The sequence below is a fragment of the Schistocerca piceifrons genome, chromosome 5 (assembly GCF_021461385.2).
Source record: "Schistocerca piceifrons isolate TAMUIC-IGC-003096 chromosome 5, iqSchPice1.1, whole genome shotgun sequence".
NCBI classification, from domain to species: Eukaryota; Metazoa; Arthropoda; class Insecta; order Orthoptera; family Acrididae; genus Schistocerca; species Schistocerca piceifrons.
The window spans coordinates 383,512,050-383,536,740 of record NC_060142.1 but is presented as its reverse complement, the minus strand read 5'-3'; the positions used below and the strand labels follow the sequence as shown (position 1 = coordinate 383,536,740).

Sequence of the window (24,691 nt, the reverse complement as noted above, 5' to 3'; positions counted from 1 at the left end):
AGCACTTGTAGATGGAATTGACTGTCCTTGGAGACAAGGGTATTCTTCGCTGCCTCCAGCCTTCTTGATCATGTCTTTGTTCTTTGAGACACAGTATAAAACTCGGCACAATCCATTTTGTAGTTGTACAGGATCTGCAGGATTGCTTCAAGAGAGTCCACCTCCATTCTGTTTCTTTCGTCAGTCCACAGGATATTCATGAACGAAAATACTCTTTCCACATTGGCATTATGGGCTGGGATTGCAAATAAATACCTTGCAATTATTACCAACTCAGAGTAATGCTGAAGACAGTCACAGCTTTTAAAAAAACTCACCCACTTCTCATGACATTACAATGGTGTTTTTTTTTCATCATTCCACTTCTGAAGACTTTCTTCAACAAAATTTGTCAGTATGCCGAACTGATCAAAGAGAATGGAATCATCGATTTCAATCTCTTTACTCTTCAAATAAGAAACTGTATCTTCAACACTTTCCCATTTTGGCACTTTTCAGTAACATCCAATCAAACACCGGCGATGAGGGTAAATATGAGGCGCTCCACTTGCTGAGATATTCTACACAAGTGTCATAAAACTTGTAAACTCTTTCTCTAAAAAACCTTTCCACTGCTTCTGATACTTCTGTTCTTTTAAGGACAGATTTAACATTAAAAGAAATGAACTGCTGTTCTCTCCTCTTAGTAACAGTTTCCAGAGTATTTTTCAAAACATCATTTACCTCTATTACACTTTTCGTGCTTCCCTCAATTACCTTCATCCCATGCTGCAAAGTGCTAAGCTGGCTGTGAATGAACCATAAGTAGGCTTCACTTAAAGGGTTACTTAAAAACTGAACCAATATTTTGGGGGCTTTGTCTTCTTTTACGAAAAAATCTTTTAACGGTTCAAACAGGCGGATTACTCTTTCAACTGCTGGAAACAGTGATAACCAGCGAGTTTTCGAGTGACACATTACATTCATATATTCAGTTCCCACATAATCACAGAACTCCTCTCTGTTCTAACAGTATGTATGTAAAAGTGTGAGTACACCTTCATGACGATAGTTCCAACATCACAGTTTAAACTGTCAGCAGATGTCTGCACGCTATTGTGTAACACATGTGCAGGGCACCTCATGCCCTCAGTGTTTTCATACAATGTTGCCTTTAATTTGGTAAATACGTTGCATTTGCCTTGTCTTTTTAAACCACTAAAGTTTGTGTTGGTGTTCTCCACAAAATGCCACACATTTATTTTTCCCAAGCTCAAACATTTCGGTAGTATTCATACAAAATCTTGAAATTTCGTCATATGATTCATTATGTAGGGAACTCACCTTCAAAAGTTTGGTCTGAATTCCCTGATTAATATCGAAAAACTGAACAACAAACGGAAATATTTTAGTGGTCTTACGATAGCTGACATCAGTGGATATCCCGTAGAAAGAAGACTTTTTTGATGTATTCAAGGCTTTCCTTTACACTCTGGGGAGCAATAACTCCTTTCACTAAGGCTGACACTTTAGTTCTTGCTGAACCAAACTTTTTTGCAATGGAAGAATCATCAAACATAATGCTGTTAAGCTTATTAGTACAATCACTAGATCTATAAGTTTGGTGATGTTTTACCGTGTGGTAAGCTAGTGTTAAGCTCGGCTGCTGGTACTTTCGTCTCTTCACTTGACTGCTGTTGCACAAAATAATTTTGTAGAGTTTTACTGCAGCTCGGTGCACTGTATCTGTTAATGTTTCTTTGACCTGATGTGATCAACTATGTCGGAACGTCCACCATGACTTATACTAATAAAACAGTTACATACGTAACACTCTGCTTCGTAATCAAAACGACCTTTCTTAATGCAATTCCATTCCTTGGAATAACAGTCACTGAACTTGGCAGGCACGTTTCGGCATTGCGTTTCACAGTACTGCAGCAATAATACCACTAATGAGAAAAAACTATTGCAGTTTGTCTGGACAAAACATCAACTACTACACTGTTGTGACAATGAGTGTGTAAGTGGCGCGACAATCGGACGGTTTCATAGCTCTGTTACAACAATACAACTTACCACTTGTTGGCCAAATTACCGCTCAAAGTAAATTATTGCCTGAGTGTATCAATACTGATACTGTGATTACTAGTATGGGACAATGGAAGTTTTAGACAAATAAGCTAAAATACATTAATTTCTTGTGTTGTATTTCCTTTAATATAGCGAAATCCCAAAAATTTGAGAAAGTTTCACGAAATGTATTTAAAAACTGAATTACGGGACTTTTGAGCGTCCCGAAACAAATTTTCGGGACACCGGAACACAGGGATGAAAACCGGGACAATCCCGGTTTTCCGGGACGTTTGGTCACGCTAACGTACACGCGCAACGCTGCACGACATATTGAACTGATTCACTGTATGAAAGGGAAGTTTTTAAAGCTGTTGAGCAACAGTTAGTCTTAGCAAACAGGCTGTACATATTTAAGAGAAAAATAACTATCTACATATATGTACCTTAACGGAAATTTTGTACCCAGATGGCTACAGGTGAAGCGAGTACAAATAGCTTGCTTGTATTGGAAGAACAGCTGACCCCCCTTTTTCTGTCGTAATGGTCTGTTGATAGTCATAAATGAGTTTGTGAACTCCTGTGCTATATACATTTCAGTTACTGCCTGTAAGTTTCTCATCCGCGTTTGTTTATGCTCTTCATGTGTTGGGCCTGCTCTTCATGTGTTGGGCCAACAGATAACAACTTATCGGATAACTATCATTGTTGACACCCGTTTACTCACTCGTATCGTGAGATTCTGGAATAAGAATGGTGAAGGCTGTTTCCTTTGCCTAATCAGCGTTAACGCTCTCTGGAATACGGTATTTTTTTCCGCTTCCTGTTCAGTTTCATCGGCCGTAACCTCAATACAGCTCACAAGCATCAGATCACGCAAAGCATGTTAATTTATCCTTTGTCCCGCAAGACACGATACACGAGTGTCGGAGCTGCGAAATTGTTGGTTTGAACCCTGCATTTAATGGGTAATTGTATCGGCGTCTGTTAGATAGTTCGTCAAAAACAGTGGGCTATTTGCTGAGACAACAGTGATCTCGATGTCATCTCAGTCGACACCAATAATAACGCAAGTTGTTTTCCGTGCACCTGATTTACGAACAAATGCTTACTGCTCATCAGAAAAAAAGCCGTACCACCAATTTCATTCCGTTGCGATTCATTACAGTTTCTTACGTTCTATTCTGAAACTGTTTTATCAACTTGAATATTCTTCGTCAATCTGAAAAAGTTTCTTCTGCATACAACTGACTATATTGTGAATATACAGAACATTTGTTAAAATGTCAGCTACTGTGTGAAGGAAAATAGTGTGTGCCACTGGAAACAGTAAATTTCAGGCAGTGTTCTGTCGTGTTCAACGCTCAGTGCACCGTGGAAGGCACTGCGATGTCCATGTTCCAGAGAGAAGGATAATTTCCAAGTGGATAAAGCAATGGCATGAGACGGGTTCTGTAGCCAGAAATGGCATTCGAATGATGGGAAAGATCTGTCGAGTTCGTGCAGGTCTGCAGCGAAGCCCACAGGGATCTAATCGTCGCTGTTCAGCAGCAAATTCCTCGTTCGTCTTTGCAGAGGATTAACAGGATTCAAAGTTTCAACCTTATAAGCTGCATGCGTCTCAGTAGTTAGTGGGGAGACAGTGAGTAAGCGCAATTTCAGCTCAACATTGCTGGACGCAGTTGATGACGATGACGCTCTTTGTACAGATCCTGTGGTATCTGCTGAGACAGACTTCCATCTAAATTGGTTTGTAAATAAAATATCCGATACTACTCGAACACACATCCTTCAGCTAATGCATGGAAAAGGACCACGGCAACCCAAAGGTTGTCTGATGTGCTATTGATAGTTCAATGGAATGAAATCAGTGAACCATATTTGAAGACAACGGCCGGCCAGTCAGTGTCACTTTCGAGCGGTAGGCGGCCGTGGTTAACAATTTCTTCATTCTGCAGCTGCAGAGACATTGTTGTGGTATCAACAGCCCATAAGGCTGATAATGAAATTACTACATTGAGGCACCATTTTCCACACAGATTGCTCCCACTATTCGGTGATAAAACGCGGCCAGTGAAATCACCTGACCTCTATATCCCTAATTTTTTTCATGCGGGTCATCTCAAGAACAAAGGTTTCTTCTCGGCAACTCCACAATACTGATGAATTGAAACCCGCTGTCCAGGAAAGAGAGAGAGAGAGAGAGAGAGAGAGAGAGAGAGAGAGACCATTCCTTAATAAATGACTGTGAACGTAAAGAATAGCTACCGCGAACGTTTTAAGAATGCATAGCCAATGGTTGAAGCCACAAACTACCGTTCAGCTTTTCAGTAATGGAGATGTATGTAGAACAGTAATGTTACATTCTTGATTTCTGTGGCCATATTGTCCGTAAGTGCTGTAAAATTCCCGATAGGATTTTCGTTCCGTCTTTACAACTGCAAGAAAATGCGTGTTTTTCTCGTCAGACACGTTTCGCTTTATTGAAGTAAAGGTCATCAGTGCTCTGTAGTCAAAGATATTTACAATTTAATTTGTTTTTAAGATCGCTAAGACAGTTCGTTAACAATTTGTTGGTTTTTACTTTCGGTGATTACCGCTCAGTTTCTCGCCTACATTAGAAAATGCCGTCTGCCAGCACGTCTTTGGTGTCTTTTTTTTTTCATTAGTCTAATTTTGCGCTGCTCTGCAGAACTGTACATTTGTTCCGTTTTACGCAGCACATTTGCTTTTACACCGCTGTTCGGAATAAATTGAGCGTCTCCTCCTTAGCGTACGGATGAACGAAAAGGAACGAACGGTGAGATATATGCAGATACATCACTCCTCAGTATCTGCATGCATCGTTGACTGAAGAAAGGTCACCGTCTTTTCTACCCTGCTGTCACACTGAATTGATTACATGAATACACGACGTGACTAATTTCTGAGTTTGAAATATTTAAGAAATATATAAGAAGTAAGAAAGAAAATTTGTTTCTATGTTCCATTCTTGTACGTATCTCTGTCCTTTAAATACAATTTTTGCTAGAGCTAGGGAGCCGTTTCATGTTGCTCTCTGCCTTTCGCGTTATTCTTGTTTCAATACAACATAATGAAATATTTCCTGTCGTGACTTTTGGACCCCCTATATGTCCTTTCAACGTTACAATATGTTCAAAAGGTTCAAATGGCTCTGAGCACTATGGGACTTGACATCTGTGGTCATCAGTCCCCTAGAACGTAGAACTACTTAAACCTAACTAACCTAAGGACATCACACATATCCATGCCTGAGGCAGGATTCGAACCTGCGACCGTAGCGGTGCGCGGTTCCAGACTGAAGCGCCTAGAACCGATCAGTCACACCGGCCGACGCTACAATATGTAATTTGCAAGATAGTGGGGGGGGGGGGGCATTTTGCCAATGCGGAAATTGTTTTATTTACCCTTGTAGTATTTCGGAGTTGACGCAGTCAGAGACTTCGTGTGCAAAATTCACCACAGAACAGTATGAAGTGGGCTAGAATACTGGTAACCTATTTCGTGGAAACATGGAAGGCATATTTAGTGGATTTTTCCTCGAATAATACAGTTTTGCTTATACAAATGATACTTATAGATCCGAAACATATCGAATAATTTGTATATAAATAAAATTTTACTTAGTTACTTGTTTGCCCTGCCATCATCTGTATTTCCTCTCATCTGATCGTAGGTTAGATGACGCACTCCCACTTAAGTTATAAAAAGTCAGCACATACTCAAGTAGATCCTTTTGTGGAAGTGCCTCCGCTAACCATAGATGAGAGGAGGAGAATTGTAGATCTTGGCAGGACAGAGTATAGGAGTTACGGTGTAAACTGTTTCGGATCTATGAGACTCATTTTTAAAAGCGAAATTTATATTCTGGGAAAATATCCACTGACATTGCCTTTAAAAGGGCGAAACTCGTCTGGAAAGTAATTATAAATGTTATACTTCCGCAAGAAAAGTGTTTAAATTTAAAAACTAAAACCTGGATTTACATATTCGCTACGGAAAATGGTCACAACTTCAACTTTCTTAGCGGATGCGCGTGATCAGACACGAGATTTCCGTGTCGCCCGCGAGTGATAACATGATATACTATTAGGGGAGGGGATACCTTTCATCCTTTGTAAATGTCTTCCAAATGAGAATCCCTCTACCATGTGATTAGTGGGATGCAGCGCCTCATGTCGTTTTCGCCGCACTCGTACTCACTTGTATGATCATGTAGCATCACTCTTCAGTCCAAATGATTTTTTTAATTCTTCTAGTGACAAATGGCAGTCTTCTGCACTGACAGAAACTTTTAAGAAGTACAATTATGCCTTCATGTCATTCGGGATGATGATTCTCGATGTTTCGTTTTCTTAGCGATTGTTGTTGTCAAACATAGTATCGGTGATTCATTTGTTGCACTGTGAACAGACTGCTTTCTGCTAGAATCTGAGATTGCGGTGACGGCCGTTTCCCCGAACAGTCACCCACGGTATATTTTTGACATGGTGGCACGTGAAAAGCCCACCGCCTGCTCTAGCATTGGAGGATTTACAGAACTCCAGCGTTGATTCTTTTGCGAGTTTATGTACCCCCGATAAATGTAGCCATCCGTCTCAAAAATGGCAGCAACAACCAATTATTGTGCTGACTTTTAGTAACAATACTTTACATAGTTCTCTTGTTGTGCATAGTTGCGTCAGCTAAACCCAGTATGCTCCTGCCAAGTCCGGGGAGAGGGGCGGAAGCATATGCGGCGAACGGATCTTGCCTCCCTGATATTGGCTTCCCCTGAGCACCCAATATTGCGCATGCGTCGCACGTGAAATACTCTTAAATTTCCTGTAGTTTCCGATCGGGCCGTGGTAGTTCTCAGATCCTCTTCCCTCATTTAACCTTACTAGCGTGGTTCACGACCTATCCCTTTCGTGGAACCCGCAAACCGGATTGGGAAAGCTCCTCGGAACGACTCTGTACTTGGAGCGTCCTGAATGCCAGATCATGGAGGTTAGATCCCCCCACGGCATATTTATTGCGTTGTCATTGTGAGTACAGGTCAGCAGCGTAAACGTTGTTGTTTGCATCTGGCGACTTTGTTTCATTAGTGCAATTAGCCCTCCAGCGTAGAACTGTAGCCCTCCGCTAAGTAACTTCGTGACCATACAGAAACTGCAGTCTCACTGGCCTGTTTATGCGGCAAGTTCCACAGCGGAAAGATGGCACAAGAATATCTGAAAGCCCATTGTCATGTTCACTAGAGGTGTTACATTATTCTGCATTAGTTTTCACTTAAAGTGTCTTATCTATCTGGTATCTTAATTTCATGCCGTCCTTGAAATGAACTGTTCAGGTGGTAGTTTCACTGAACGAGTGGAAAACTAGGAAAAGTATCCTTTCAGCAACATGTGTGTTCGGCCAAGTTTACATAAATTTTTCGGAAGAAATCGTAATTTAATTATGAGAATTTGAAGCTGTGACTGATATAAGCCAATTGGCAAAATTGGAGGGCTCACTGAATCGCTAATATTTAAGTGCGCTGACCAGGAAGTTATTTTCTTTATGACAATAACTTTATTTGCAGATCTAAATGATTTGACACTTCTGTTAAAGGTAAAACACTTACAAACAATTAATTGCAAAGATTCTTTTTATAGAATGTGATTTTCCAGAGGTGGAAATATTCGGTGTAAGACCCTCCTTTTATATGCTGTTCGTATTGTTCAGTTTTGTTGGAATGAGAACAAACAGAAGCCTGTGTAACGTAGATCTGTCGTTAGCTTTGTAACTAATTTATTAGAAGCCTTAAAAACACAGGAGCAGTGAGTGCTGTTCCTCATATTTGTTTTCCTAGCCATGCAAAAGGTACCAAATGGTATTCGACGGATAGTGCTTCCAATTCGATCAGGGATGCAGCCTAGGAAGGAGCTTTGTTCCTGTTTACTTCAATACATGCCTCCATATCTTTCGTTTTGTGGAGACAGGTTTTTAGTGCTTCAGATATTACTCTGTATTGAAATCTGTTTAGCATGTTTGAAGGTAATGAAATTTATTAGCCACTAATAAACAAGATTGTTTTTTAAACATTCACAATGTTAGTCGTATCTTTACCAATAAGACTACGTTGGTCCTAATCCCCATTATTGAGGTTCTGTTAATATTTGTACGAGAAAGTTTTATAACTGGATATGGCTTTCATGTACGTAGTTTCCACAGCACTGACAGCAACACAACTAGCAGACGAATTAAGGTGTTAAAAAAAAACCATGCAGTTGCTTATAATGTTGCGTCGCAATTCCGACTTCCTTCAGAAGAGGGGTGAATTGAGCTTCGCATTTGGCTCGGAAAGGTCGCGAATTCGGGTCGAAATTGTACCTCTGACTCCGCCTCCGATAATTTTGAGACAGTATACTGAAGGTGAAGGCTCTAAGTTTGAGTATACAAGTGCAAAAATCAAAACGTGAAATAGCAACAGCGTTGCCAGATATGAACATACTCTGGACGGCCGATGTACGCTGTCTCCTAAGCTACCTCAACCCACCACAAAGTAATGCCGCTTGTGTTTACAAATCGCTTCAGCTTTGTCCAGAGTGGGGAGGATTAGTGGAATTTCCCAAGGCCTCCTGAAACAACGAAAAAGTATGCTAGGGTTGCCAACCGTTATGGACCTTCTTGTCCCGACATCCCGGCAGGACTTAATTTTGTCACGATTTTGCAAAACAGCACAAATACAGAAGTAACGCCATCTGTTAGCGCGACATGTAAATGTAGTCTTACTTTCGTCAAGAAGTTTATGCTGACAAGGTCGTCTCACAGATGGCGTTGCATGTTTTGTATCCTGTATCGACGATGCAAGCACTTCCTAAATCAAGCGCTATCGCTCAAGAAATATCAGCCTTCTCCAGCAGTACGGGGCTGCTGGAACTGTCTAAGCAGCACCACGCGGAAGAATCGGGCAGTTACCATTTGAATAGCGGTCTGATAAGACGATTCTTTCTGAACGTAATACGAACGACTAGAGCAAGTTAGTGACGTCTGAAGTGTTTACTGCCGGTATATAGGACGTGAAGTGTATAGTAATGAGTACTAAGATGACTGAAGTGTTGTTGTTGACTGTTCATCGTCTAATAAACTTATCACAGCTTACATTTAAGGATGAAGAAAGTGTCACTTTTCGGACGATTTCACAAAAGAGTGGGCTTTCGTCAAGATTGTACGTACGGATAATAAGGTTGTCAAACGTCCTCAGTCCTTCAGTTGTACGGCGATTGTAAAAAAAAAATCACGCGCCATACTCTGTGTCCTAATGCATAAAACAATTGCAAGAAGTTTCATTTCACGGCATGGGCACCGACGCATCGAACCACTAGACTGAAAAGATGTTTCTTAAATTGGTCAATACTTCACTGAAACTGACGGATTCCAACAAAAGCTGTTGAAGTTTTATTGACTGAATAACGAAACATCAAACAGTATTGAAGTTTTGTCTAGACCCATTAAGACAAACGCAGATTTCATTAGATAAGTTAATCGCTTGTGGAGACAGTACCAATAACAACTTCGGGGGGCTTCATCGACGCGGTCATCGGAATGTGTTTTACCAAATCAAAGAACAATTGGGAAAAAATGTGGAAGGAACTGGATGCCCTGTCCATATTCTCCACAATACTATATCAAGCGCTGCTGGAATCTTTAACAGTTGGCATTGAAATTATCGTCATGAAAATATTCTCCAATACACACAGTAAGGACAGAGAAGCTGAAAGAGATCTTCTTATACGTTTGTCAATCGTCACTCTACCTCACTCAAATACTAGATAGTTGTTTTTTGACGCCGAAGACAGGCCAGGCCACCTAAAAGATTTGATTTTCCAGTATTCCAGTTGTGTTCTGAATAAATCTCAATGTGTCCCGACGTGGTCCCAGCTAGATGAGCTAGATATGGAAACTGGGAACGCACATTTTCAGATGACAGTCGGAATCCCGAACAGTCTTTAATGATATTCTGTGAGTGCGTTCTCTTATATGCATTTCATTTACTCCGGATGTGAGCCATTTTGCATTTATCAACGCTTCTGAGCCAGAAGTCTGGTCATAACGAAGCGTGAGATGTGCTTTGGAATTCAGTGAGGTTAACGTAAATTGTCAAATTTGCAAGAAAAGCCATTCAAAAAGTTTTGCTATTCTATTACTACTTCTGTAAAACGACATTTAAAATTTTTATGAAGAGTGCAGGAAACTCCATCAGTGCTGTAGGAAAATAAGAATTGTGTAACTTAGGCTGAATCCAGGATAAATCGGAAATTCACTTCGAATCTTAAAACAATAGAAATTGCCAAGTTTATTGGTGAAATGATTCGCTTAAAGACTTTGTTTCCCGTTTCAATGTTCAGAGCAGTAAGTGTAACTGTTACTTAAAAAATACTTATTACTCCACATAGCAGAGCGTAGATCCGGCCATAGCGAGTACTAGTTTGTTCGAGTAAGTATAGCCACATTTCAGTTCAAAGTAGTGCGCGTTGATACCTCGCAGTATGAGCATGAAAAGTGATAGCGGTAAAGGTCTTCGCGGATAGCCGCTTCTTTGACATTGTCGAATGTGCTATCACACTATTTCTGCGATATTTAGAACAATACTATGAAATACCAACACTGCAAAGAGCTTCCACGCTAGCAAGGAAACTCTAAGAAAAGTTCTTTCGTCTAAGGGGTTTTAGTTTATTAAATGGTGCCTGGACGTGCAAACAAGACTTTAGATTTTTAGGAAAAATAATGCACCTGAATTAAGCGCCCAGTGGACTGCTTGGACTAAAAGTGGAGGGACACACATTACACTTGAATAAACATTTCTTACATGAGAGTGCTGTCAAACGAAAGTGCCGACAACGCTTAATTGTTGCTGTAGCAAGCCGTGATAAGTTCCATCGGTATTGTTGCCCGCGTCTGAGACGACAGATCATGAATCAACATACACGACTGAAGAAGATTTCAGTATCGCCGTGCGAGGTATATGGTCCTTTAAAAAGTGCACCGGTTTTCATATATCAGATTATGAACTTTTTCTTTCATAACGCATTAACAAAATACATGAATTTGTTCATCAAACCTTTCCATTCCAGGCATGGAAAATGTCTGGCATATGGACCACATCTGTTGCGTTGGCATGCAAGACCTCTTCCGTGAAATTCTCAATGACTGCCTGATAAGACTTTACTTGAATTCCGGCAACACGTCGAATCTCCTTTAACTCGCAGATGTTTCGGGGATTGACACGCCAATGATTGGAAATAACCCCAAAGGAAAAAAAAACTGCGTGTGGCCTCGTTGGCCATTGTTGGTCACCACTATGCGAAATGAGGCGATGGGTAAAACGATCAGGCAGCAGCTAGGATGTTTCGCGGGAAGTGTGAAGGTGAGACCGTCCTGCTGAAACCGCATCTCTTGAACGTTCATTTTATTGGAACGAGGATAACAAAAATCTCTTAAGATACGATATAGGCTTCCATGAACCGTCACAGGTTGTTCAGTTTCGTTTTGTAGAAAAAAAAATAAGGGCCGATTATGTCGCCTACTCAAAAGCCGCAGTAAACCATCACTCACTGTGGATGCATTTCTTCCCTCTCTTGGACAACGCAAAGATTTCCGACTATCAGATACGGCAGTATTGCTTAGTCACAAATCAGATGAAGAAGTCAGTCTCATCACTAAAGATGTTCCTTGCAAAAGCACCTTCTCAGAAACTAGGCTACAAACTGACGCATTTTCTCACGGGAGGCTTGTTTCAGCTGCTGCGTTAACAGAATTCTTAAAAAGTGGTAATGGAGATCATGCTGGAGAAATCGCCGTACTTGCCAGGTGTCCAGCTTTTTGCGGTCGTGTCTGGCCAAATATGTGAAAGTCCGACTTGTCTGGGTTTTTAGCGATGAAGTAGAGGACGCACGACTAAGGTCTGTCGTTAGTGCGAGGAATAGCCATAAGGCGGAATAAGGAGATACCCCATAAGGACATATAAATATGCCAGTCAGTGCTGTTAGGACTGTCCCACATTTTTCACGTACATCGAGCGATCCAAATACTGTCAAAATCATGTATTCCCAGAGAGAGCGAGCGAGGCGGAGTATGGTAGAATGTGCCAATTAGCCGATGCTAACACGTCCCACTGCATCACGCTCGCGCGTAGCTCGTAGCCTTGTAGGGAGACTATCATATCAGTAGTTCCGCGAATTGATTTCCGAGAAAAGTAACGTTCTTGATAAAATGATTTCATGCGAGAAGTATTCTTTCTTTATAACTCTAGTTGAAATGGCCAAAGTTATTCAATCTCTGTTTCCGTTTCAGGATAGTCCAGTGCATGTGTTGTTCAGAAGTACAACGCAGTGATCCTTTGGATTTGCGCATGTGTCCGAAGAAACAGGCACCGCGGCGACTGCAACCGTTATGAAATATATGAAAAGTATTCGCAGTCGCGAATGTGGACATCAGCTGTTTGATGGGATAACAATGAAAATGTGTTCATGGCCGGAACTCGAATCCCGGATTTCATGCTCTAATACATAATGATTGTACTAGTGCAGGTTCTAGACATATGGATTGAGTTGTGTTCATATAGCCGTTGGTAAGGCGACCGCTCGCGTAAAGCAGCTTTGAGTCCTGGTCCAGCACAAATTTTCATTGTTGTTATTCCATTGTACGGTTGATTGTTGTTAGTATTCGCCAATGCGAATGCATTTTATGTATTTAGTTTGTCACAAGATTACCTCAGGAAGAAGACTGAGCACTTCCAGTTGCTATTATAATTGGGAAATGTAGAGGCTGTTTACTGGGAGTTTTAGTTCAAACATGATTAAAGTTGATCTCTCAACAAATGACTGCACTTGATTATTTTTAAATTTTTTGTGGACTACATTGGATCACTTTAGTTATTATTATGAATTAGGTTGTTCTGCTTTTTCTGTTGGCCCAATACTTTTTCGTTCTTTCAGATTGTGCCCTTCTCTGCTCCCCCGAAATCACCCTTCCGATTCTCTGTTAATTTTTATTGATAGTGTGATATGTTTGCCCTGAAGTACCTTGAGTGGGTCTGTCTTGGCTTTCAAATCCTCCATTGTGGTCTGTAATTTGATGATGTCCTCATTTCTCTCTGCGATCCATCTAATGCCGCTCATACTATTCCATAACTTCGCAATTATTCTCCTGCTAGTTCTGTTTTCTATTGCCCTCATCAAATGTCTTAGGAAAGAGATCCGTTTCTTTTTCATTGTAATTTGTCACTGGTTCTGTTTCTTTATAAACTGTTTCATTTGAAGCTATACTCTAAACTCCTTTTTTTTTATATTTTTTATTTATAAATGTTCTGACTATCCTCCTTTCTGTTTTAAGTAATGTCTTGCTACAGTGTTAGTTGTTTTGAATATAGTTTCGCTAGTAGATGTTATTTGCGGTTGTGTGACTATTGTGTAGTGTTTCGGTTCTGTGTCTATTGAGATGCATTTTTGTTATGTGTGTTTTGTTAATACGATGTGTTTTAATCAGTTGGTTTATTCTACTGTCATGATGGTTTCTCATTGAGATTGTGTGTTATTTCTCCAGAGTATTTGAACCTTTCAACAATTTTTGTTTTTCTCCAGTTTAATTTTGTTTGCCATTGGCGGTTCGGTTAGCATTATTTCTGGTTTTTTTTGTTTTGTTTTTTTTTTTTTTTTTCAAAAGATACTTTAAGGCCAATACTGTGGACTATTTCCTGTAATGATTGTATTTATGGTTTGGTTTCTTGAATGTTGTCGGCGAGAAGAGCGAGGTCATCAGCAAATACTAAACAGTTGTTAAACTTTGTCGTCCTTTTGTTTTCAATCTTAATGTTCTTTGTATTGTACTTGTACCATTCCCTCGTTATGTATTCAAGGGCATAATTCAAAAGAAGGGGTGACAGGCCATCTCCCTGCCTTACACCAGATTTTACCAAGAATGATTCAGTAAATTCCCTTCAGGACTTAATTTTCGAATTTTTACTTATTTAGTAAGCTGTATCAGTTTAACTTTGGTTGGAGTCCGAAACGTCTCAAAATTTTTTAACAGTGCGGGTCTCTGAACAGAATCATATGCTTTCTTAGAAGCCGTAAATGTAATTGAGAGAGGCTTGTTTCGTTTGCGGTAATAAGCCATGATTGATTTCAGAGTAATTATTTGTTCGGCATAGCTTCAGAGGTCTGAAGCCTCCTTGGTATTCCCCCAGTTCCTTATCCGGCTGTTGTGTGATCCAATTGTGTAAAATCTTGGAAAAAGTCTTGTTGGTACAGTCAAAGAACGAGTCACCTACAGTTGTCTGGATCACTTTTGTCTCTTATCTTACAAAGTGGGTTAATTATAGCTGAGGTCCATTCATCTGGAATTTTTTGTCGCTTAAATTTTTTGTAAAATAATATGTAAAGATGACTGAGTTGTTTTACTAGGATACTTCCACTTTTCCGCACACACTTGATTTCCCCCACATGCTTTCTAGTTTCTCATTTCTTTAAGTGCAATTTCTAATTTCTTGTACTGTAGGTGGGTTTATATTTTCGGGTTTGGTTTTTACAGAGGTGCATGTGTCTGTTGTTAAAAGCTTTTCAGGTTCATCACAGTTCAAGAACTTGTTGAATGCTTCTGCCATGATTTCTGCGTTTTACTTGTTGTTTAGGGCTATTCTTCCGTCTTTCTCAGCAATAGTGTGGGAGGGTTGTAATTACGTAATGTTTATCAGAGGCTTTGAAATGCTATCTGGTATTAGTTTCGTAGAAGTTTTCTTCAGTGGAAATACAAGGTTGATATTGCCGCTTGTATTTCTGATAATTTGAGGGAATTTTTCTGGTGTTTTTGACGGTAGTAGCATTTTCTTCTGTTTTGTGAGCTTGAAATTTTGTCAAAGCTTTTGAGGTCTTTCATCATTTGAAAATACCCAACTGACACTCATATATAGGTTTTCTGGCTTTTAGGGCAAAATGTGCGGCATAGTTCGACTTTCCTAGTCTTGGACGTTGCAAACCTAGTCATTCCCAATTCTTGTGAATGGCGAAGAACCGACTTCACTGTTCTAACAGCCAAGGGTGCCCATACGCGCGGGTAAGGGCAAGGGGTGGCCGCTTCCCCCCTCCCCCTCCGAGGCTAGCTCTCAGGAAAAGGAAAAAAAATAGTGCAGTCAGATCTTTTTCTTCCAAGAAAAGATGAAATGAAATGATCGTATGGCATTTATTGGCCGGGATATCCCCTTGGGGGTTCGGCCGCCGTATTGCAAGTCTATTTAGTTGACGCCACTTCGGCGGTATGGCTACCGCTGCGCTACGGAGGCGGACTTCCAGAAAAGATATAGAAGTCGGATATTACGCAGGTTTTTAACAGCGTCGGACTTGGAACTTAAATATTAAAAATATTCCATATTCCCAGGTCTGGCCCACCACCACCACCTATCCTGTGGGCGCTCTTGCTAACGGCTGCTACAAACAAAATGTTTTGTGCAGATCGTCCAGAACGAAGGCGCCCAGAACTCTTAGTGTTCAGTGTTGAACCCCTTTCATTGAACTTGGCAGTAAGTCTGCTAACTGTTAATTCATTAGGTGCTTAATTTGCAGTCTACAAGTGCGCGAAGACATCTGGCAGTTGCTGCATAACTGTCAGTTTTGATAAAATGTTTCCACTTTTAGCAGTTGCAGTGCTGTAGTCAACCTCTCCTCTTTGGTTAGGTACACAACGAAGAAATGAGAGAAATTCAGACCGAAGCGACAAGAGAATTTTTATGGACACCGAAATGGTACACAACAATGTGCTCAATCGACAAACAAAATATACTGTATTGGACTGCAGCGACTATTGTGAAACAGATGAAATGTATTCGCAGTTGGTAAGCGAACAACCGTCAGATGATTTTGACGCAGGAAGGACGACATGTGGAAGTGTGGATCTGGCCATGATTCGTGCACGGGTAGCCAAAGCGGTTACGGCGACCGCTAGCGTAAAGAGCTGGGTTCGAATCCCAATCCAGCACAAAGTTTCACTGTCGTTATTCCCTTATACAAATGATGGTTCTTTGTATTCGCAACTGCAAATACATTTCATGTATTTCATACTGGCTGTGGTCGCCGCAGTATTGCATGCCCGAGGGAATTGCATCGTACTTCTGAACAACACAGGCACTGCAATATCGTTATTTACTAGCCGACAATGGGCAAGCTACTTTCAATTAAAATGTCTCATCTACACGGTAATAGACATAATGAATGCATGAGTACAGGGTGTCGACACATGGTTGACGATATATGTAAACTTGGGTCCAGCTGTGGGGCGTGCTCGTACAGCCTAATACGCGGAAAATCCGGGTTCGAGTCCGGTTCCAGCACAAATTTTCATTGTCATTCCGTTATACAGCTGATGGTTGTCCTTATTAGCAACTACGAATACATTTCATGTAGAACAAATATACGCAACGCGATTCAAAACCGGCACAGTCTATGAAGGATCCTTTAGTTGTACGGATATAACTAGCGAAGCGACATAGGCAACAAGGGTAAGAAATTCTCTGAACGCCAGTTTCTGCTGTGTTCCAGTTGGTAATTAATTCCGTGTAGCGTGTGACAGTACTCCACTTGAGATTGCACGCTGCCCACCTTGGCAAGATTTTCAGTTTGCCTTCAAGGGTAAATAAATATCTCATGCAACAAACCAATCGCTCAGTCTCCAACTTTGATTTCCGCTACAGTCCTAGCTTCCATGGCAGGTGCCGGCTAGGGATGGCGGTTATCGCTGAAACAACCAGTTTTCAGTAAAACCGGTTATTTTCTTCTTCAGTTTAACCTGTCTGTTCAAATAGCTCAAAATAATCGGTTTGTGAAGTAACAGATTTTCTGTTTTTTATTGCTATTATTTCAAACAATAAACGTAGATATGGCACAAAGATTGAAAAAAAAGACGACTCCTTCTGTTTCTTGCGTTATACGTTTCATGTTGCATAGAATCAAAATAGGTACATACAAGAAAACATGGTCTCTCCACCGTTCTGTGCTGTTCTCGAAAAGTAATGATAAATTTGAATACTACAAAGAATTAGTCTTCTCCTACTCCTGATTTTTTAAATATGTTAAAAATAAAGTTGTAGAGGATTTCATACCACTGTTTGGCCATTATGAGTAGTCAATGATACAGGGTGAAAACTAAGGTTGGAGAGCTGTATTTTCCGTGTTACGTTATCCATTTGTAGGGGCTGCAAGCAGATAAAGGCATATTATGTAGACACACAGCGACAGATAAACTTACTTCTGTTCTATGAATGAAATGTAAAGTTTATTCAGGCCTTAATTCTCTTTTTATTATTTTATAGAAACGGCACAGTTAACTTTTGTGTAAAATCTTTAGCATCTTTTTCTTCTACTGTTTAGAATGAAAAATCCGTTTTTAGTAAAATATATCATTACTTTTTAAATGGGGATTTGGATATAATTGACTTTTGCTGGCAAAACGAAAAACGCCCTTTTAAAAAATTCAGATGAATTGTTCGGATAATGGGCAAAACATAAGATCTGTCAGGAACAATTACATGACAACACTTAAAATTTCAGTAATGAATTAATCCAGTGGAGAATACTTTGTGTCCAGTCTGTGGAGAATACTTTGTGTCCAGTCTGTGGAGAATACTTTGTGTCCAGTCTGTGAAGAATACTTTGTGTCCAGTCTGTGGAGAATACTTTGTGTCCAGTCTGTGGAGAATACTTTGTGTCCAGTCTGTGGAGAATACTTTGTGTCCAGTCTGTGGAGAATGCTTTGTGTCCAGTCTGTGGAGAATACTTTCATCTACATCTACATCTACATTGATACTCCGCAAGCCACCCAACGGTGTGTGGCGGAGGGCACTTTACGTGCCACTGTCATTACCTCCCTTTCCTGTTCCAGTCGCGTATGGTTCGCGGGAAGAACGACTGTCTGAAAGCCTCCGTGCGCGCTCTAATCTCTCTAATTTTACATTCGTGATCTCCTCGGGAAGTATAAGTAGGGGGAAGCAATATATTCGATACCTCATCCAGAAACGCACCCTCTCGAAACCTGGCGAGCAAGCTACACCGCGATGCAGAGCGCCTCTCTTGCAGAGTCTGCCACTTGAGTTTATTAAACATCTCCGTAACGCTATCACGGTTACCAAATAACCCAGTGACGAAACGCGCCGCTCTTCTTTGGATCTTCTCTATCTCCTCCGTCAACCCGACCTGGTACGGATCCAGTGTCCAGTCTGTTCATAAATACACCCATACTGTATTGTTCTGGAAGTTGACTACTTTCATCAGAAAAAAAATCGTGCAAAGACGATATTAATCTTTCAGAAGCCGCAGAATTCTCTACCAAACTCTTTTTTTTAAACAGCTATTTTCGAAAACAAAAAATTTTAATATCTTTGCTATGGCAAACCGATACATTGGTTTTATACCTGGTTTTCAGTAAAAAGAAATGTGTTATAACAGACCAAACAAATACAGATTATTCAGAAATAAAGCACTGGTATCGATTTTAACCGGTCGGTTTTTTTTCCGTCCCTAGTACCGTCGTCACAAAGTTGCAGCGCGCGGCGCATGACTTGCGTCAGATTTCGCACGCGTCCCCAGCCCGGCCCCCATCAGCTGTGCCGTATCTGCGCGGGGCCTCCAATCCTGTTAGCACTCGTAACCTTGGGCCAGGCCGCCGCCAGCCCATGGTGTCGTGACACGTAACCTTCCGCGTAGGTGCGGCGGCGAACCCAAGCGGCTCGCGCTCTCAGCTGTTCTACTTCGGCCACCATTATGTGTGAACTCCGGCGCCGTTGTAACCAATCCTTACCACAGAGAAATGGGTTCTCGTACGAAAGATCAACTGGCATCGTACTGGAATCGGACATTTTCTTCTCGCGCAATCTGCCGCCACAACTGCAGTGCTTTCTCAGTAAGTAGCACCTGGATGTTTTTTGGCGCACAGTTCGCAGCCATGCTTATGTCAGTCGCACGTGCAATTGCACTTCAGTTTGAGATATGATCCCAAGTAAGAGTGCGCTTTGCCGTCTGCGCTTTTATGACACACAGCAGCTGTTCGACGTAATACTGTCATGCAGAATCGCGGAAGGAAGCGTCTGTAAAAATCTCTCCGCTCCCATAAATCCCAGTGAACTCATAGATACGCACTTCCTTTGTTCAGCTGAGCGTGCTGTACCACGAACAATACAGTAAGTTGGTATCTTGAGGACTGTCTTGAATTCCCTCCCCGACACCACACACACACACACACACACACACACACACACACACACACACACACACACACACACGAGAGAGAGAGAGAGAGAGAGAGAGAGAGAGAGAATATGAAAATGCGAAAATGCAATTCCTGCCCTGAAACACGCGTAGTATGGTTGAAATCCAGTTACTCTAAGCTGCTAACCAATCAATAATGGGGATTGATGCAAGTAGACCTGCACCAAAAGGAGATATTTTATTCTTCGAGACTGATTATAGTCAAGTGGTTACTCCTATTGATTAGGTTTCCGATCTGAATGTAGCCTCCAGACGTCACTAAATAATGAGTGCCCTTTTAAAGATTACTACCGAAGCTGAGAAATACCCATGTCTTCTGTACCCACTGGATGAAAAAGAGGCCTTAACTACAAAGGTACGTCTTTGTGTCAATCGAGTTTCTCACAAAGATGCTGTAGCAGTGTGGAAACAAGGATTTGATGTACAAATTGTTTGAACATCCATCCTCGCCTAATGTGGTACTCTACCTTCCACTTTTTTCATAGATCTACAGAACTATTTGAGTGCAGTGAAGAGGGTATGGTTGTCGTAGAAGGATTTTCAGCAGACCATCCGGAATTACGCTGCATTTGAGGAATCCACTTACGGAAAAGTTACGCAAAGAACATTGATCAAAAGGAGAGTAAATCCAAAAAGTATCTCGCAGGATGTTGCAGTGTTAATATGAGTGGTATTTTCGACAATTTTCTTATGTCAGTGTCTTTTTCCAGTAGCTTGTTACCCATGTTACGACCCATTTCGAGTAAAATAAATTTTTCTGCTCATTTGGGAACCGAAATGTGTCCGGCTGTGCTTGCAATTACTGGAAAGTTATCCAGTGCCATCGCTTGTACTCCCGCGTCTACCACTATGAGAAGAAAACTAAGAGGGCCGTTCAGAAAGTAACCTCCGGTTGATTTAAAAAAATACACCAAGTTAAATAAAAATATTTTAATATATACATCTTACAACTACATCTTTGCACTATTTTTCTACATAGTCTCCATAGCGATTGAGGCACTTATCGTATCTCTTCACAAGCTTTGAAATTCCTTCTGCATAAAAATCACCCGCTTGTGCCTGGAGCCAGCCTGTGACCGCATCTTTGAGCTCTTCGTCGTCATCAAACCGCTGTGACCCGAGCCATTTCTTCAAATGCATGAAGAGGTGATAATCACTTGGCGCCAGGTCTGGGCTGTAAGGTGGATGGTTGATAACGTCCCACTTGAAGGACTCAAGAAGGGCCGTTGTTCTGCGAGCAGAGTGAGGACGGGCGTTATCGTGCAAAAAAAAAACGATACCGGAAGTCAGCATACCACGGCGTTTGTTCTGTATAGCCCGTCGTAACTTTTTTATTGTTTCACAGTACACGTCTTGATTAATGGTCGTACCACGTTCCATGAATTCAACCAACAACACCCCTTTGGCATCCCAAAACACCGTTGCCATCAGTTTTCTGGCAGAAAAATCTTGCGAGGCTTTTCTTGGTTTGGTAGGCGAATTTGAATGTGCCCACATCTTTGATCTTTTGTCTCAGGGTTCACGTACTTAATTCAGGTTTCGTCACCGGTCACGATTCTGTTTAACAATGGTTCTCCTTCGTCCTCATAACGTGACAGAAAGTCTAATGCAGAGGCCATTCTTTGAGTTTTGTGGTGGTCGGTAAGAATTTTGGGCACCCATCGTGCACAGAACTTACGGTAACCCAATCTTGCTGTCACTATCTCGTACAAGAGAGTCTTAGAAATCTGTGGAAAACCAGTAGACAACTCCGACATTGAGAAACGTCGATTTTCACTAACTTTTGAATCAACTGTCTGAACGAGTTCGTCAGTCACCAATGATGGTCTACCACTCCTCTCTTCATCATGAACGTTTTCTCGTCCACTTTTAAATAAACGTACCCATTCACGGACAACTCCTTCACTCATAACTCTTGGTCCGTACACGGCACAAAGCTCACGATGAATAGCTGCTGCAGAATATCCTTTGGCTGTAAAAAACCTTATGACAGCACGCACTTCACATTTGGCGGGGTTTTCTATTGCAGCACACATTTCAAACTGCCACAAAAACTAAACTAGCGCAGGTACAACGTTCACTCGACCACGGCTTGATGCCGTTTGACCAGTTGAGTGCGTGAACGCACAGATGGCGTCGCTACTCCCCCCACAACCCGCACTGTGACCAATCGGAGGTTATTTTCTGAACCGCCCTCGTATTTAATAAGATTTTCTGGCGAAGGTTCTTGTAACTAACGCTGGACAGTTCAACAGTTCAGTATGGTGCTTTGGTTTCCCCTTCAAAATGCTAAGGTTAACCGCAGCCTGATGATCGAAATGTGTTTTGGAACGCAATACTCAGTGACTTGAACTCTTACGAGGCATTCAGAATACAAGTGGTGCAAGTTCAAAGAAACGGTTTCAGATACATAGAAGTGAAATATATATGAGAATAAAATAGCATAAACTTTACAAACCTAAGAGTAGCTTGTTGGCAAACAGGAAACTGCTGCACTTGCTCCATACGGAATGGAATACATAGAACAAACATTGAAGACTACAGTATTTTTTACACGAAAATTATGGACTTGCTTCAGTAGTCTGCTAAAAATTATTACAAAATAATTAATGCAAAACGTAACATTTTCATTTTTAATGTTGCCATCTCAGTTCTTTTACTGATAACATTTATTTACATATTCACACACATTTATCATTGTTTTCCCGCATCAGCGCCATTCTGAGCAATTTGTTTGACTGGTGTTTGAAATGCATGGAATATGTTCTTCTGGTGGGTGTCCTGCTGATCTTCTTTTTTTTTTTGTTTGAAAAAATAATTTCATCAAATTTTGTCAGGATTCAGGTTTTAGTGTAAATCCACATCCTTTTTCCTATTTCCGCCATTGAATTTCCAGCTAATGAACTTTATTAACAGTTTTCTTTCGATTTACAATTTTTTTCAATTTATTGCTGGTTATATGTCAGTACGCTTCAGTTGAACTACTTTTTCTTCATTTCACACTGGTTACCCAGTCAGCTGGCGAATAATTGCGACTGATTTCCAATTCTTTACTTCTATCAAGTTAGTCGAGGTCATTTAATAGGTTAGAATGCCCTGACACAAGAAATTTGATCTGTTATTTTTGTGCTCAGATTCTGTCGATTGCAGCTGTCTGAATCTAAAACCACTTGCTTGAAATGAAATGTTTTGCATGTTCCTTCATATACTCCACTAGGAAAGATGAAAGGTCTTCTGATCTCTTCCTGCTTCCGTTTCACCCCACATCTTCATTTGTTCTGTTAAATGAATGTGTCCTAAAGTTGTTCACATACAGGTTGCACTTGGATGTTAATGATGTGGACAGTTTCGGAAACTGGACTGCCTGCGTAGATCAAATGTCATCTGAAATATTTGCTGCATGAAATTTCAAATCCTCCGTAGCCTGGGCAGCTTATAAGTTCACTTCTCTTTCTCTTTCATGTACAACAGTTTAGCTTCATTGTGTTTTACTGAAATCTTCTTGTTAATCTCATGACAGAAGCTGCATGTGTCTTTTGATTGTAGCTTTAAATAGAGATTAAATTTAGTTGAAAAGCCATTGTAATAGCTTTTCTTTTACTCTTATTTTATGTCCTTCATTGTGTTTCTAGCTGTGCATACTGTAAATTTTGGAAATATATAAATCTGCGTTTAAATATTTCCTTGTGTGATTTTTATTTCTTGTGTAATGACTAATACGCAGGAAATTATTTTATATGATCAATATCATTAATTTTTGTCTAGGCTGGTCTTGCCACGCGGGTTAACTATTGCAAAAACTTGTGGCTTTGTTACGCAGCGGTACTGTCATCCATCAAATATCTGAAAGTGTTAAGAAAAAAAGTTATTTGTAAACCTGCTTGCTTTGGTTTGCCGTCTTTAGGAAAAGCCTAAATGGCGTTGATTTCTTTTACAGAACCATTTCCTGGCCGTTTCTTTGATGACTGAAAGATTGCAATGGTCCTAGAAGATAAATATTTTGTGAATAGTCACGTAGCTTTCAGAGACTAAAACACTTCATGGACTTCCCTTCAGTTAATCTTGAGGAGCATTTTAATCGGCGTGAGCAGATTCTCAGAATAAAAACTTTCCCTGTAGTCAGTTTTCCTTTTCTGGTTGTGTAATCTTGACCATTATTTCGGAGACTTTTCTTGTTATTGGTCTTCCCGAGCTCCGTATTTCGTGTTCGTTTCTTCCTCTGTGATTTAATGACGACTCACTGGTTTCTCCGATTTCCTCTCGCAGCCCTATAACGAAAATACGTAATACAAAAAATATTAAAACACGAAGTTAAATTAGTGAAAAATAAATAAGTTTTACTGTAGGTTTCAAAACAGGTTGTTTTAAAACAGGACATACAAATGGCAGAAAATTAATTTTGTTTCACAGTTCTTTTAAAATGCTATTTTAGCTTCTTCTTTAACACACTTCTGACGATAGTCATGATCATCCGCTGTAATACAGCAAAACATCGAAACACAGCACGGAGTGTGATCTTGCTTCAGTTGTAGTCTGAAATAATTAACAACTGTTTCAGTTGCCAGGTGAAGTGCTGCCATTTGGCAACAAACAGCTCAGCTAGGGACATCGTTCGCTATTCCTCTGAAAAGATCCGTTACGCCTCTTTTCTAAAAACAATTATTTTTCTAGACTTACACCACATGTATTCTGCGAGCATCACATGGCATTCTATCTATTATTGCGGTCTTCACATCAAAACGTAGTATGTTTCGCATTTTGGCGCAGTAGTTGTAATAAACATGTAGCATTAGTTTTCACGTACAGTTAACCATCCAGCGGGGTCCCCCCTTGGTGACGTACAAGCTAACTCTTAACAACACTTCTCATATTTCAGAAAGACTTCCCTAGGTAGATTCAGTACAAATATCAATTGGGTTAAGCGTCGAAGTTACTGGCAAGGACTTTCGATGATTCCAATAACTTCAAAGCAGACCAACGGAGCTTGATTGTTGCCCCTTACAAGTTCAGTTTTCCACAAAATCAAGACGTTTGTGTATTAGCCAAATGGTCATTACGTGTTAACTTCATAGAGTTAACGCTAACTATAGTGGCAGTTGGTTACTGTGTATGTACATTACATATAAGTATTCACTAGCAACCGTATAAGGGGTAGTCAAATGAGACACATATGGAAAAAGCAAGTAAACGTTTTTCGAAAGTAATCGCCAGAACTGTTAACTTTCATCCCCCTAGGAGACAAGACGATCAATGCTTTAATGGAAAAATTTCTGCGCTTGCCTACGAACTAGGATTGTACCCACACGTGCACCTCTTCATCCGAAGCAAATCGCCGGCCACGA

General features: G+C 40.6%; 1 protein-coding gene across 2 annotated transcripts in view; it reads left to right on the top strand.

Moving 5' to 3' along the window:
• Positions 1–24,691, top strand: part of LOC124797897 (SUN domain-containing ossification factor) — a 258,179-nt gene that overhangs the window by 207,092 nt on the left and 26,396 nt on the right. The window contains exon 1 of one of the 2 annotated variants that reach the window (XM_047261014.1): positions 18,831–18,984. The exons of the other annotated variant lie outside the window; for it this stretch is intronic. Within the exon in view, the coding sequence (XP_047116970.1) occupies positions 18,846–18,984 (139 nt within the window). The 5' untranslated portion in view covers positions 18,831–18,845. Of the gene's footprint in view, positions 1–18,830; positions 18,985–24,691 lie in introns of those variants that run through there. 2 annotated transcript variants of the gene reach the window in all.